At 32.3% G+C, this 15932-nt stretch overlaps 1 protein-coding gene across 2 annotated transcripts; it reads left to right on the top strand.

Annotated features, from left to right (window-relative positions):
• Positions 1–544: 544 nt before the first annotated feature.
• Positions 545–15773, top strand: LOC112797366 (cuscuta receptor 1-like). Of its 2 annotated transcripts, XM_072235998.1 has the most exons (9): positions 575–1012; positions 1608–1772; positions 1947–2108; positions 10147–10410; positions 11950–12102; positions 12206–12292; positions 12846–12992; positions 13120–13266; positions 13530–15773. In XM_072235998.1, exons 4-9 carry the CDS (start codon positions 10179–10181, stop codon positions 15668–15670), a joined length of 2907 nt encoding a protein of 968 aa, XP_072092099.1. In that variant the 5' UTR covers positions 575–1012; positions 1608–1772; positions 1947–2108; positions 10147–10178; the 3' UTR covers positions 15671–15773. The 2 variants fall into 2 exon arrangements, with proteins under 2 accessions (XP_025696053.2, XP_072092099.1); XM_025840268.3 differs by lacking the exon at positions 10147–10410 and having other exon boundaries at positions 545–1012.
• The last annotated feature ends 159 nt before the right edge of the window (positions 15774–15932 follow it).

Genomic DNA, 15932 nt, shown 5'->3' with positions numbered 1-15932 from the left:
AGCTAGGCTTAATCCTTTGGACTAGGCCTTTTATTTGGACCTGGGCCTTTGTCATTGGGCCAGGGTATGAACACTAATCAATTTTCAATCTTTTATTTTGTTAGATATATAGATATTCACGTTGAATTTTGATAAAAAAAAATTAGAAAAATTAGTCATTTTCATTTATTTAATTAAAGACATATTGATCTCTAAAATTTTTTAAAATTCTAATGATCAATTTTTTCATATAAATAAATAATTTAATTTGAGAATTAATTTATTTAATAAAATAAAAATTTGGAGACTACTTAGGATATTACGATACCAGGGATAATAAACATCTTATGTTATAAAAAGCTAATTTTGGGGTTCACCAAAGTTCGAACTCTTGTCTAGATCTAGAACTCTAATACCATGTTATGAAACCATTTATCCCAAAAACTGACAGGATAATGTAACACTAATGGTCATATCTCTAATACTTTCTAAACCTCTTAGGCCATTGGCTCCCTATACTTTCTACTCTACTTATAAATTTTAGTACCACTCCAAATAATCTTTATTTAAATCCGGAAGTGACATTTTGGCCATTGAGTTCAACATACACTAGTTGCTTGTTTAGTGATACTCTGAAACTGAATGGGTACACCAACAACATGGTTTGCTTCTGTGTTTTTCTTCTGGGTTCTAATAATTGAAAGCAGTCTGAGCGAAGGGTGCTTGAAGCAAGAAAAAGATGTTCTTTTATATATGAAAGGCCGTTTCAGCGACATGGAACCATACGCGTATCCAGATCTATCGCGTTTGCAAAAATGGGAGCCATACATTAATTGGGTGGACGGCACTGATTGCTGTCAATGGAAAGGGGTTCGGTGTAACGCCATTACTGGCCGAGTCGCTACACTCACTCTTCTTGATCAAAATTATATTTATGATCAACCCAGTCACTTCAATTTCTCGGATTTTCTTGTTTTCGAAGATCTGAAAGCACTCTACATTGATGGAATCGATTGTTGTGTTGAAGATGCAGGTATATATTCAATTTGCATTCATCTTATTAGAGAATATTTTGGTAACTCCCTATAATATTATTCTATATTATTATTATTGTGGTGAAAGAAATTGATAGCTGAAAGTCGTTAGATAAAAATTTAGTCAAATCAGTCAAATTAACGGCTCTCAGTTATCAATTTCACGTGAGATTAGCTGTACCTGAATTTCCACCGATTATTATTATTATTATTGCTAGTCTCAACTTATCTATGCATAGTTGGTATCAACTTTTAGAGTGTATAGTCTATACTTAGTTTATATTTCCGTATTTCTTGTTTTCTATTTTTTTTAATTTTAAAAATACTAATAATATTTTAATTAGTTTGAGTAAATTTTTTATTTTTGTAATAAAATACACTTTTTTTATGGTCTTTACAATTTTTTTTTAATTTTGATTTGGTATTTTTGTTTTTATTATTTGACTCTATGAAATACTGATGATACGGTAGGTTAACGTTGACTTGATATATCTTGGCACATCATAATTTAAGGAAGAGTCTTTACAATAAAAAATGAAATAGATAGTTTTTAAATTTTAGTCGTCATTATCCTAATTAATTTTCATTTGGCAGGAATACAAAGAAGGAAGTTAAGAAATTTAGAAGTCCTTGAGCTTGACTTTGAATCCAATAATGCTGCCTGTAAAATTGAGCATTGTTTTAGCGCTATCTCATCTCTCAAGTCTCTACGCTTAAATGTTGCTACTAAGGCTACCTTGACTGGCAAATCATTCCAAGGTGAAACCTATCCATACACAAAATTACTTGAATATACACACTCAATAGTATCTATTCATATTTTGTTTCAATTAATAGAATGAAATTAAACATTAGGCCAGAGTTCCAATTAGTTTTGCAGTTGTTTACTTTGCACACATTATTTACTTTAGTCATATTATTCTTTACTATCAGCTAGTTGGAAAAAGATTTCTTCCAAGTTGAGGAATCTGGAGCATCTTTACCTATCCTTACCATACTTACCTAATGAGATTCTTCCATCTATGAAGAAACTTACCTCTTTGAGAACTCTCAATTTGGCTGGAAATGGGTTAGACAATAAATTTAACTTTTCAGGTACGTACTATTTTCATTCTTAACTTATTTGTGTTTGCAATAATTATTCAAAGTAAATTACTAATTTATCATTTTGGTCCCCAAAGTGCAATTTAAAAAAAATTAAAAGAAGAAAAAACCAAAATTCTAAAAACCAAACCAATCATTAAATTAATAGATATTAATGGATAACTTAGATATACATAGAAATATTATATTACCTGTTTTTCTATTAGTCATGAACACATATATATACAATTTTTTATATGAAACTATATCAAATATTTCGTATCTTAAAAGTATAATTTACGATCCTAACAGATTAGAATGCATAATTTTTTATCCTAGTAAAGATATATATGAGAGTACTCTTGGAATACCGTATTTATACTTAAATTATAGAAAAATAATATTTCTATGTCTATCTAAATTATCCATTAATACTCCCCTCAAGTTGGAGCATGCAAGTCTTTAATGCCCAACTTGACCAATATTGCCTCAAACTTTTTGCCACCAAGAGCTTTAATAAAATAGTCGGCCAACTGAGTTTAAGTGGGAACATAAGATGGAAGGAGGTGTTGGTGTACGATCTCATCCCGAACAAGATGACAATATACTTCAATGTGCTTTGTGGGCATGATGAGGCACGTATAGAGAGGAGAGTATATCTTTAATCCACTTCAATTCTTTTATTGTCTGAGCTATTGAACGATATTCAGCCGCATGAACTGGGACAACATGTGAACACTGTAAGCCAGATCAGGTCCGAGTAAAATACAAATAAATCAGTCTTCCAACAAGTCGATGATATATGCTAGGATCGGATAAAAGAGAACCTGTAGCTGACCCCAGTCGATGATTCTCTTCGGACGGTGTTGCTATAGGCTTAGCACCTAGAAGTCTTGTTTTGGTGATTATGTCCGAAGCATATTTTCTTTGGTACAGAAAGATTCTAGTTGGAGATCTGGACTCCCAAGAAGTATTTCAGCCGGCCTAAATCTTTCATGTGAAAACATGTGTGTAAATACTCTTTGAAACATTGAATTGCAGCACCATCATTTCCTGCAATTACAAGGTCATCAACATATAGCAAAACTACCAATTGCATGCTATTGTGGCGAAGGCTAAATAAGGAATGGTCCATTGGGGATTGCTTGAGACCATATTGAAAGAGAGTAGATGAAAGTTTTCCAAACCAGCATCGTGGAGCTTGTCGCAGTCCATAGAGAGATTTCTGAAGTTTACAAACTAGTCCTTGTTGAGACACTTAAAAACCAGGGAGAAGCTTCATGTAAACGTCCTCATCAAGTTCTCCACGAAGAAATGCATTGTAGACATCCATTTGGTAGATTTTCCAATCATGGGTTGCTGCCACTGCGAGTATTGTGTGAATTGTTACCATTTTTACTACTGGAGAAAATGTTTCATTGTAATCTAAGCCTTCACTTAATTATTTCTCAAAATTACCAGTCTTGCTTTGAACCTCTCTATTGTCCCATTAGAGTTGTATTTAATTTTATAAACCTACTTACACCCATGTGCTTTCTTTCCTGGAGGAAGGGTTGTGAGCTTTCAAGTGTCATTGAGTTGAAGTGCACGAATTTCTTGGGACATCGCTTCGTGTCAATGCTCATCTCTAACTGCTTGAGAGAAAAATAAAAGCTCCTGTTTTGTCTGGAGAGAGGCAAGAAAACTGTAGTGTTGTTTAGAAAAGGAATTATAATTCACAAAATTTTGTATAGGATAGGACACACCTGAGCAAGGTAGAGAAAATCGAGATTTTACGTGAAATCGAAAAAGTAAATAAAAAACGTAAAACGTAAAATCTTAACAAGATTTAAATCGTAAAATCGTCAGACTTAGTACAAATTTCGTAAAATCGATAAACTCATTTAAAATCGTAATATCGGAAGATTTTAAGAGTTAAATCGAGATTCTAGCTACTATGCACCTGAGGATTTTGATGGAGAGAGAGGTTGGTCGGTAGGGTCTATTGGTATCATAGCAGCAGAGACAAAATCGCGCAGCCTGACTGAAGGTGTCTTTATGCGGTGACCCCGACCAAGTGGAATGTCCATCGTGACTAATGGTAGATCAGAAATCGGTGTTGTGTCTACTACACTTGGTTTCGATGTATCGTCAGCGATGTACTCTTCAATCTCTTCATTGAGCTCATGTCTCTCTTGTTGGTCAATAGGTTCTTCAATAAGGGAGTCTCCAGCACAGTCATTCAAGTGTGGAGTACTGGTCTTGTTGTATGTATCTTCTTCAACAATTGTTTCCGTCACAGGAGGTCCATATCTTCAATCCTTGGTTCTAAAACCTGATCCGCTTTAAAGGAAAACACATCTTCAACAAAATGAACGTCACGAGAAACAAAGAAAACTTCTTTTTCCAAGACAAATAGTTTCCAACCTTTTTGCCCAAAAGGATACCCAACAAACACACATTTTCGACTACGGCTGGTAAATTTGTCCCGTTGTCTATTCTGATTTTGAGCATAACATAAAGAGCCAAAAACCCGCAAGTGCTCATAACTTGGAATTGTTTCATGGAAAATCTCATACGGAGTCTTGCCCTTCAGTACTGAGGATGGCATAAGATTAATTAAATAGCCAGTAGTTAAGACACATTCTCCCCAAAACTGGATAGGAAGATTGCCTTGAAAACGTAATGATCTAGTAATATTGAGAATATATCGATATTTGTGCTCCACTCGTCCATTTTGTTGTGGTGTATTAACACATGACGATTAGTGAACAATGCCTTGTTTAGGAAGTATTGTTTTAAATACATGAATTCCGTTCCATTATCAGATCGCACCATTTTAACATATTTGTTATATTGGCGTTCAACCAAAGTGAAAAAAAATTTTCAATGTGATTGATACCTCAGCCTTTTCTTTCAACAAATATATCCAAACCACTCGTGAATAATCATCCACAATAATTAAGAAATACGAAGCACCAACACACCCGAGCCCCACAATAACCTGGCACATCTGTCAAGATCCCCTACCAACGGCACCCACCTGATGTATACTCGAGAGTCAGATGCGTCTGAAAATAGGATACCCCCGATTACCTGCATGATATATCCTCTAGTGTAGCGCAACAGGCGGTCCTCGATCGCATCCTCCTCCAGATCTCCGCAAACGGTGTTCTGAAACCAGTTAAGTTTGACAGTCCACTTGGTCTGTGACTGTCTATCCTCTGGGCTCGGAACAACACCCAGTAGCTGTTGGCAGATGTCCTCAATGGACCGACCATCATGGTGCTGCTCCCACCCACCGATGCATCTACTAATAGGATCACCATCGATCCTGAGTCCCAATTGGTATGCCACATCCTGCAAGGTGATAGTAATCTTCCCACATGGCAAATGAAACGTATGGGACTCAGGTCTCCATCTCTCAATCAACGCCGACGCCAATGGCCAATCATACTCGAAATCCACCATGTACGCCACATACTCAAATCCAGCTTGTCTGAGATATGGCCTAATCTGCTCAGGCGAGTGTCTCATAGAATTTCATCTCGTGTGTAAGATCCGAGGTGCCTACCGAACAAAATAAAAAGTTCAAAAAAATAAGGTCAACAAATAAAATTATAAATTTACCTTTCATTACAATATAATAAATAAGAGTGATAAAAATATACCACTCGATTAAGTCTGTCTGCTATGTGTTCAGCCTGATCCAGTCTATACAAAGTATGCTCGTACCCCAACAACTACTGCTCCATCACTACACTCGAATAAAATAAAATAAACTGAATTTAGTTACTTTCACATTAATTAAATTTTTATCAAACATATTTAAACTAATTGTCTATTTTACATCTTAATCAGTTTATAAATTTACTAATTAACATGTATTACAACTAACTATGTAAACATACTAATTATCAATTCACTGATAATTTAATCAAACTAACTACTCATACATATTCCAATCTAACTACATATTTAATTAATTTACATCTAAATTACAAAAGAAGCGCATACTAACCTAGAACTTCGATAGAGCAGACAAAAAATTTTACAGGTGTCGGAAGATAGAAAATCTAACAGAGAAGATAGTAAAAGAACGACAAATGACTATGGAAGAAAGGAAATTTGAGAGAGAGAAAATCTGAAATCAACAAAATAAAGGTCTCACGGGTTTATATATGGTGCGGCGAACTCAGGGAGAAATTCATTGAGAGTGCGTCGAACTTCAATAAATTATGAAGTTCAGCGGGAGTTGCTTAAAACTACAAAAAAAAAACAAAAAAAAAACAAATGTATCGTCGTATTTAAAGTTGGAATAATTTTTTTCAGAAAATAATATTTTTTTATTTATTTCAAAAAAAATCCTAAAATTTAGTACTCTTTTAGTTATAATTTTTTAATACTCTTCTTTGATACTTTTTTTATATTTAATTATATCTTTTTAATAAAATTTATATTATAAAAATTAACAATAATAAATAAATATATACTAATTTAAAAAAACACATCACCACTCGTAAATATTAATTTCATCTTACAAAATATTTTGTCAAATACGAGACACTCTCGAGATTAGATGGATTTTTATTTTTGTGATGTGTTATATACTATATAATAAGTTAATTATTCATACAATTAATGTATAAAATAAATTTTCATTTACAAATTGAATTTAGAAATTGAATTTTTTTAAAACTATAACATTCTATATATTTATTACGTTTCATAAAATCTTATTGTAATTATGAGTTAGATTGCCAAAATAATAAACAACTGCATAATTAAAAGGAGGATGCTCCCAAAAAGATGCGTAAAACGTCTTTTTGTAAAGACATTTATGTGTCGCATTATTATTGGACGTATTAATGAACCGATTATTTTTGAATTTTTTAACAAATTAGAATAAACTGATTTTTTTTATAACAATAAACTCAATTGTTATCAGATACGGTTGAACCGACCAATTTACGTAACCAATTGGATCATGATCTTTTTTTTGTTTTTTTTAAACAAAATTCAGGGATATATTTATCTTTTTATCAAAAAATTTAAACATGATTCGATTTAGATTGTGTAAATTGATCGGATCAAATCGGATCTAATAATTATAATGCGGACAATTGAGTTTATTATTATTGCTATAATAAATCGATTTTGTTATGTTTTATTAAAAAATAAATTATTAACTGATTTAATAAAGATGTCCAATAATATCATGACACATGTAAACTCTTTAAAAAAGACATTTTTAGTGTTTTTATCGAAGTGGTCTCCTAACTAAAAAGGTAGAAACCCACCATAATAGAGATAAGAAAAAAAGAAGAGAGATGAGGCTCATTTTTTTCGATATGCCACCAGTGTGTGAGTTGTGCTTGGTTATGGGGTACACAGGTGTTAGGCACAGGTGTGGGACAGGAAGAAATCGGACCGTCCGATTTCTTTGCTAGGAAAATCGTTAACCACCAATCGGACGGTCCGAGTTGATTGGAGGGAGAATTTGAATTTGGCCGGAGCTAATCGGACCATCCGATTAGTATGTTTTTTTTTTTGGTGAAATTGAACTCGGACGGTCCGAGTTGTTTGATGAATATTTTATTTAATTTGCCTACTACTAATTGGTGGGTCTGATTTGTATATATATATATATGTGTGTGTGTGGAACTCGAATGAAACTTCTTAGATCTCCTTCTTCGGTTCTGTTTCTTCTTCTTCCCCCAACTCCTGCATCTCTCTTATTTCATATGAACATAAAGAATGTGATAGTGTAGTTCATAAATATGAGAGTGTGAGAATGGATGATAGAGTTCTGCTTAGAGTATATTATTTTTATCAAATTTTATTAGAAACATTGGAAGGAGTGAGATTTAGTTGCGAAAATCCGTTAGATATTGTTATTCCATTCACAATCTCATTTGAAGAGCTAAAGGGTGTGATTTGTGAGAAGATAGATTATGAGATGTCAAGAAAAATATCATGTATGTTATACAGATATCCCATACTGGTATTTGGTGGATTCGTGCAATTTCAAACCAAGTATGTAACCGACGAAGCGCGTATGCCAGAGATGTTTTCAATGTATATTGAAACTCGCGCTCAGATATCGGTCATCGAGTTGTACGTTGAATTCGAACAATCTGAAGCCGACCAAAATATTGAACGGAAAGATTACAATAGTGGCAGTGAGGAAGAGTTTGAAAGCAATTACGAAGTTGTTGCTCCAGACGGAGACGAAGATCAAGGTGACGGGGCGATGGCTTCAAATGTGGCAGACGTCGCAAATGCACTCGAAATATATGAGTGCTGGTATGTAAATACATATATTTATACGAAGGATTAAACTTTTGGTAATAATCTATATTGATCAATGTACTAAATAGCTAAGTGACATATGAAACTATGCTCAATTAACAATTGTTTGTCTTTATGTAGTTAAAATTAAGATAATAATATTTCTAGTGAGTTATTGATTTAGTTAAATATTAATTAGTATGCATTAATCCATATTTATTTATGTGTTTATGTTTTTATTATGTTAAAAGTGAGATGATAACATGATGAAAAATTTGTTTATATTAATGTAGATGTAATGAACATTGATTTACTTTTAATTTCAGTTATTAAATATTTTTGTATTAAATATTTTTTATATGATTGTCGTCGTAGTAGAAATTCTTATAGTCGCAGATAGTAAATTTGTAGTCGGGATGAAATTCAGTTTTCAGAGAAGCTGTTATTTTCGAATTAGAGTAACTAATTATAATGACCTGATACTAAATTTCCTATTAATTATACAATATAGTAATTACCAAGTATGAATAAATAGAATTAATACAAATAATTTTACTAAATCCAATTAATTTACTTGACAATTAACTAATTCCTATACCACTAACTACCGTTTCTAACTAACTATTAATAATAACAACTAATAGATAAATCCAGTTCTTATTTCACTAATAATGTTAAACTTTATTACTAAAACCTCAACTACAATAACGTATATATTCATGTCAATTAACAAGCTAACAAAAACATATAATTAATACTGAAAAACAAATATATTATACTTTACAACACCTGATTATTAATTAGAATTCCTAAAAAATTATAATTTCTACAAAAAATTATCATAATTCCTAAAATTATAATTTCTAAAATTAATCATGAAAGTTAATTAATTAATTAGAATTTCTAAATTAAAACAACTATTACAAAAATTTCTAAAATATTCTCTAACTAACAACATCTAAACTTAATAACAAAAAATTATCATAATTCCTAAAATTATAATTTCTAAAATTAATCATAAAAGTTAATTAATTAATTAAAATTTTTAAAACTATTACAAAAATTTTTTAAAATATTCTCTAACTAACAACATCTAACCATATAACAAAATGATCGTAATTCCTACAATTATAATTTCTAAAATTAATCATAAAAGTTAATTAATTAATTAGAATTTCTAAAACTATTACAAAAAATTTTTAAAATATTCTCTAACTAACAACATCTAACCATATAACAAAAAATTATCATAACTCCTAAACTTATGATTTCTAAAATTAATCATAAAAGTTAATTAATTAATTAAACATTTTAAAACTATTATAAAAAATTCTAAAATATTCTCTGACTAACAACATCTAAACATAATAACAAAAAATTATCATAATTCCTAAAATTATAATTTCTAAGATTAATCATGAAAGTTAATTAATTAATTAGAATTTCTAAAACTATTACAAAAAATTTTTAAAATATTCTCTTACTAACAACATCTAAACATATAACTCTAACTATGGTTTAAACATATATTTCTAAATTTCTAACAATAATAATATTTCTGTCATATATATACATGCCTAACTTCAATTTCTAACAACAATACTAAAAAAAAATTCTTAACAAAAATAATTATAATTCTAAAATTTGAAAATGTTTAAGAAAATAAATTTACCTAATCAGAATGGCACAGATAATTTATAATATGAAATTCAGGACGATCAACATCTTTAGTTTTGTGTTTCTTTGGCATTGTTTAATTTTTTTTGCATGCATTATGAAGAACAACCGAAGGAAGAAGAAGAAGAAGAGTGAATGGAATGGCTGAGAGTTAGGGAGATCTTGAAAGTGATTTCGGACAGAGGAAGTGGAGGCAACAAGGGGTATGTTGGGTTGAGGGGCACTATTCTGGGGAGCTTGGCCTGCGCGACATGTGACTGTGAACTTCCAATTCGGACCGTCCGAGTGGTCCCAGCAAATCAGACCGTCCGATCTCCCTTCTCCCAGTCGCACCGTCCGATTTCCCTCAAGCTGACATCACATCCTGGTAAAGCATATATGTACCACATATCTCTGTCCTACTCCATCAACGCCTCCATATAAAAATTAAAAAGCGGAGAGATGAGTGGCCGACAATTTCTTAAACTAAAATTAGTGGGTGTCTATTTAAAAATGTTAAAGAAAATGAGTAGAAGAAAGTACTAAAAGATTTAGTAAAAAGTTAACAAAACAATTTATTCAATCACTTAAATTTTTTTAATATTATTAGTGGATGATTGGTTAATAGGCATTTTGGTGCATATAGTTTCACATTTTTTAGTGTAAATTTTTATTCATGGTTGTAATAAAAATAAAAAAGAAAAAATGAAAAACATAAGTGATTTAAAGTTTAAAATAGATAATACGTACTAGCTAGGTAGTTTATTATTTTGGACAGGTGGTGGAGAGCAATTTTGCATAATCTCAAATTAGAAGACCCCTTTGTGGAAATAATATAAAGAAGGGACTTCAATTCAATGTGTTTGTCAATTAATATTAGAAAAACAATATGTATAATTTGTCTATGAGCAATGCTAGGGAATCAAAAGGGTATTATCCAAAAACCAGCTAAAATATTTTTGGTGAATCCAAAATTTATACGAGTTAATATATATGGATGTTTCTTCTGTTAAGTATCAAAATGTTTCTTTTTCATACTAAATGGATGTTCTTTTATATATTTTTCGAATTTTTTTGTATTATAAATGTGAATGTGTCTATTTCTTTAAAAATTTTATAGATAGTTAATTATTTTTGTTAAAATATAATTGAATATTTCTTTTCTTAAGTATTAGGATGTTTTTTTTCATATTAAATGAATGTTTTTTTTTATATTTTTCGATAAAACCGTCCTCGAGTATTGCTTCCACGGCCTACCAAGATACGTTTTCACAACACCAACACGAGGGGCCAAATCTTCAGCGGGTCGAATCGTTGCGTTGTGTATGGAGATTCCGGTATTTTGGTTGGGATCGGTTCTGCCTTGTGCGGTAATTGAGTTAAATTGGCCGGTCATAGGGAAGCGGGGGAAGATGTTGCAATTTTGGAAGACTACGGTGACGTTACCGAAAATAAAATCAACGGTGGCATAAATATGGCAGTCGCTATAGAATTGACGCATTGAATGGGCGTAGAATGTGTCTTGGTAGCCCTAGAAGCTGCACATGTAGAAGGCTGATAAGTCGGCTTCGCTTCTAAGGGCAACTGCTTGGTGCTTGCTTGGCCCTGCTGTGTTTCGGAATGTTATGTTCACTGCTACAAAATAGAAGCGGAAGTCATCGAGGAGTGGGTTGTGGTAGGGAGGCTGAGAGGGCTTGACGGTGAGAGAGAGAGGTCTGTATGTGTGATTGTTAGAGGTGGGTAGGTTAATGTGAGAGAAAAGAGGAAGGTTTTTATAGGTTTCAATTAGGTTTAGTTAATGAATTTTAAATTTTGAATTTAAAAAATTTAAAATTAATTATTAATATAAATTAATGTAGTTTTGTTTAGTTTTTGGCTGGTAACCTCTTGGTTCTAAATACTTTTCCTTTGTCTATTTATTTTTCAGATTTAGCTTCCAAGTTCACCAATCTGGAGGTACTTGACTTAGGTTTCAACCATTTCAATGAGACAGAAGAGATATTCTCCGCTCTCAGTATTCTATCATCTCTCAAGTCATTAACTTTGCGAGGCTGCGAACTAACATCCATATCATATACTAGTAATAATAATAATAATGACGTCATTTATATCTTCTTTTTTCTATTTTTCATTTTCTTTTTCCTTTTAATAGGTAACTTCTTTTTATACTGAATTATTTGTAGGTTTGTCACAGTTACACTCCTTAGAGTTCCTTGATGTATTATCTGCTCTCGGTTTGAACATAAGTTTTCCCACCATATCACCCCAAGGTTTGTATGCACCGAAAGGAATAATCAAAAGGAAAAGTCTAGGGGGTCAGCAACTTTGTTAAATTCTGGCCAGCATGTAACCAGCAAAGAAAAGTGAGTCATTGGATGAAATCTCACACCAATCTCACACTATTAAAACCATCATTGATGGCTACTTAATGGCTACAAATCACAAAAGTTGCTGCCCCTTAGCATTCCTTTAATCAAAATTGTTAGAGTAAAAATCTTTTTCTGTCCCTAATTATTTATTTAATGGACAATGTGTTCTTTATCAATTATAAAAATACAACAGGTCATATAACCACTGTCACGTAACATGTCCAGACAAACTCACGTAAACATATTATTTGACCGTCAGTATATGACCTGTTGTTAACGATTCCTGAATTGAACAAATGAAAAAATAGTTGGGGCTGAATTGTGTTTTTAACTTTTTATAATTAATTGAATAGACATTATTCATCGAATAAATGGTTAAGAACCAAAAAGAATTTTAGTCATTTTACTCACATGGTAATGTTTTGTCTATACCATCATCATGATGTCTTTTCAGGCACAAAATTTTCAAGCAGCTTGAAGACCCTTTATTTCAATCCCAAGAACGTAGATGCAAATGTCTTACGTTCATTAAAAGCTTTCCCATCTCTTACAATGCTTGAAATTAGTGAGAGCAACTTCGACAAAAATGTTACAGCTGGAGGCAAGTATACGTTAGCTACTTGTTGAAGTTTAATGCTATCATTAATTAGTTATTATATTAAAGATATAGGATCTTACCATGATCAAATTATTATCTACTATTATATTACTCTTTTCCATATATATAGATTTTGCTGAGCTAAGGAACCTAGAGCACTTGGTCTTGGACGCCGGTTTCAATCTGCAAAATGAGTTTTTCAAAAGCATTGGAACCTTGACTTCTCTAAAAACTTTATCTGTAAACTCTGATATACAAGGCTTCCTACCAGAAGCAGGTAAAGATACAATTTTAAGCATTATAGAATTTCTAAACTTTAAAGTATATAATATCTGATTAAACAAGCATATTGATGTTTAAAAAATTATTATGAACTTATTATTTGTCCAACATGCATTATAAAAAATTTGATTGAAAACGATGAGAGAACCAAATTATTTAGCAAAGTGATTTCCAAATTTTTTTAGAATAATAAAAATTTATCGAGAACTACAAGACTCTGTTTATAATATTTTCCCTCCAAATAATTTCATGTTTCAGATTGGTCTAATCTGAAGGAACTGCAGGAGTTAAATATAAGTTATAATGAGTTTGAAGGACCACTTCCCTCATCTTTTGTGAACATGACATCACTTCAGAAGTTAGATTTTTCTGCAGGCAATCAATTCAGTGGGAATCCAGCTTCCAACCTTGCAAGCCTTACATCACTTGAATATCTTGATTTCACAGGGAACCTATTTCAAATCCCAGCATCCTTTTCATTCTTTGCCAATCATTCTTACCTAAAATTTGTTTATGGCAATGGTAGTAACATAGTACCTGAACCACACCCTGCTTCTCAAACTTGGGTCCCAAGGTTCCAATTACAAGAACTCATTTTGCCAGCAACAACCCAGAGAAGCATCATTCCTTTTCCTAACTTTCTTTTAAGCCAAACTGAATTAACCATTGTTGATATTACTGGATGGAAATTGACAGGGGAATTCCCAAACTGGTTGTTGGTAAACAACTCGAAAATGATTGACTTTTCTTTAGGGAACAATTTCTTCACAGGTCATGTGAAGTTTCCATCACATGTTACTCCTAATATTCAGAGAATTGATGTGTCTGAAAATGTGATATCAGGTCAGATCCTAGGTAACAATATCAGTTCAATCTTCCCAAAGTTAAATATTCTGAACATGTCAGGGAATGCAATCAGTGGTTCACTTCCTTATGAGTTTGTTCTAATGAAGTCTCTGGTTTGCTTGGATCTATCTGATAATGATTTGTCAGGTGAAATTCCATCAAATATACCAACAAGTTCTTTTATTAGATTGTTGAAGCTATCAAAGAACAAATTCACTGGAAAGGTTACTCTTTTGTTAGCTCTCAAAAACTTGGCATACTTGTGTTTGGATAGAAACTTCTTTTCTGGTGAAATTCCAAGTTCTTTATTCTCTGATACACCACTACTTTCCTATGTGGATCTAAGCAATAACAACTTTGTTGGAAAGCTTCCAAGGCTAGCTTTTAATTCCTCAATGTTGAATGAAGTTTCTATGTACAATAATCATCTTGAAGGAAACATTCCAAATGAATTTGGACGGGAACTATATGCTTTAGATCTCTCAGGAAACAACTTCTCTGGGCCGGTTCCATCTTTCAAGCATTCTGTTTTGTCAGTAATCTTTCTGAGTGACAATAGATTAACCACTTTGCCAAGAAGAATGTTCGGTGATAACAATGATGTGGTAATATTGGATCTTAGCAATAATGAAATATCTGGAACCATTGAAGACATCATAAGCATCATCGGTGTTCTAAATATTCTTATCTTGAAAGGTAACAAACTTGTAGGAAATATACCCAATGAATTGTGCAATGTTACTAGTGTGTTATCAATTATAGATTTCTCTCATAATAGTCTTTCTGGTCCAATACCTAAATGTCTTGGAAATATAAGTTTTGATAGTCCAAATTTTTTCCTGCTAAAGTGGCCTAATGTATTGGATCAAGTCATATATCCGCCATCGATTGTGCTCCGTCGAGTAAACTTCACGACGAAAAGCAGAACATACAATTACCAAGGGACAATCTTTGCTTATATGAGTGGCGTGGACTTGTCGAACAACAAATTCGAAGGGAACATTCCGGCGGAACTTGGAAACATGACAGGGATCAGAGCAATAAACTTGTCTTACAATGACTTAACAGGACATATCCCATCTACACTTTCCAAATTGAAAGACATAGAGAGTTTGGATCTTTCTTTCAACAAATTGAGTGGCAATATTCCTTCACAGTTCACAGACTTAACCTCCTTAGAAGTGTTCAGTGTGGCATACAACAACCTTTCAGGTGTAACTCCGGATAGGAATGGACAATTCATAACCTTTGATGAGAGCAGTTATGAAGGCAATCCTTATCTTTGTGGACCACCTTTGAGAAATCCTTGTGCTGATCATAGTGGACAACCAACTTTACATTCACCAGGTGTGGAGGGAGACAGAGACAATGGTTTCATGGACATGTATGTTTTCTATATTAGCATGGCAGTGTCTTGGACAATGGTGGTGTTGATGATGGTGGCGGTTTTCTATATAAGTCCTTATTGGCGACGGATTTGGTTTTATTTCATTCAAGTTGTCATTGACACCTGCTACTATTTTGTCATTGATTATTTTCCAAGGTTGTATTGATGATGGGCCTGTAAATTAGTTTGTTAAATTTATGTCTTCTCAAACTTCAATGTAATTAGAACTTCCATGTTATATTTCAATATTTGCACTTTTCATTTAGTAAGTACCATTTGCTGCTATCTATTAAGAAAGGAATTTAAGGTGCACTTCATTGGAGTGGTAAAGCAAATTAAGAGTTAACCATCAAAATATTCTTGAATAATTAATTTGTGGACAAAAATAATTAAATTTTTGTTAACTACAATCTCAAAAAATTTTAAAA

The sequence above is a fragment of the Arachis hypogaea genome, chromosome 4 (assembly GCF_003086295.3).
Source record: "Arachis hypogaea cultivar Tifrunner chromosome 4, arahy.Tifrunner.gnm2.J5K5, whole genome shotgun sequence".
Classification (NCBI taxonomy): Eukaryota; Viridiplantae; Streptophyta; class Magnoliopsida; order Fabales; family Fabaceae; genus Arachis; species Arachis hypogaea.
The sequence above is the reverse complement of the archived record's forward strand: the minus strand, read 5'-3'. Positions and strand labels throughout refer to the sequence as shown.

Bases quoted from the DNA above. Each gene is read 5' to 3' on its own strand.
- LOC112797366 (XM_025840268.3), top strand. From the start codon at position 622: ATGGGTACACCAACAACATGGTTTGCTTCTGTGTTTTTCTTCTGGGTT. The intron at 1,773-1,946 runs GTGAAACCTATC...CTTTACTATCAG, and splicing joins GACTGGCAAATCATTCCAAG to CTAGTTGGAAAAAGATTTCT. The intron at 2,109-11,949 runs GTACGTACTATT...TTTATTTTTCAG, and splicing joins CAATAAATTTAACTTTTCAG to ATTTAGCTTCCAAGTTCACC.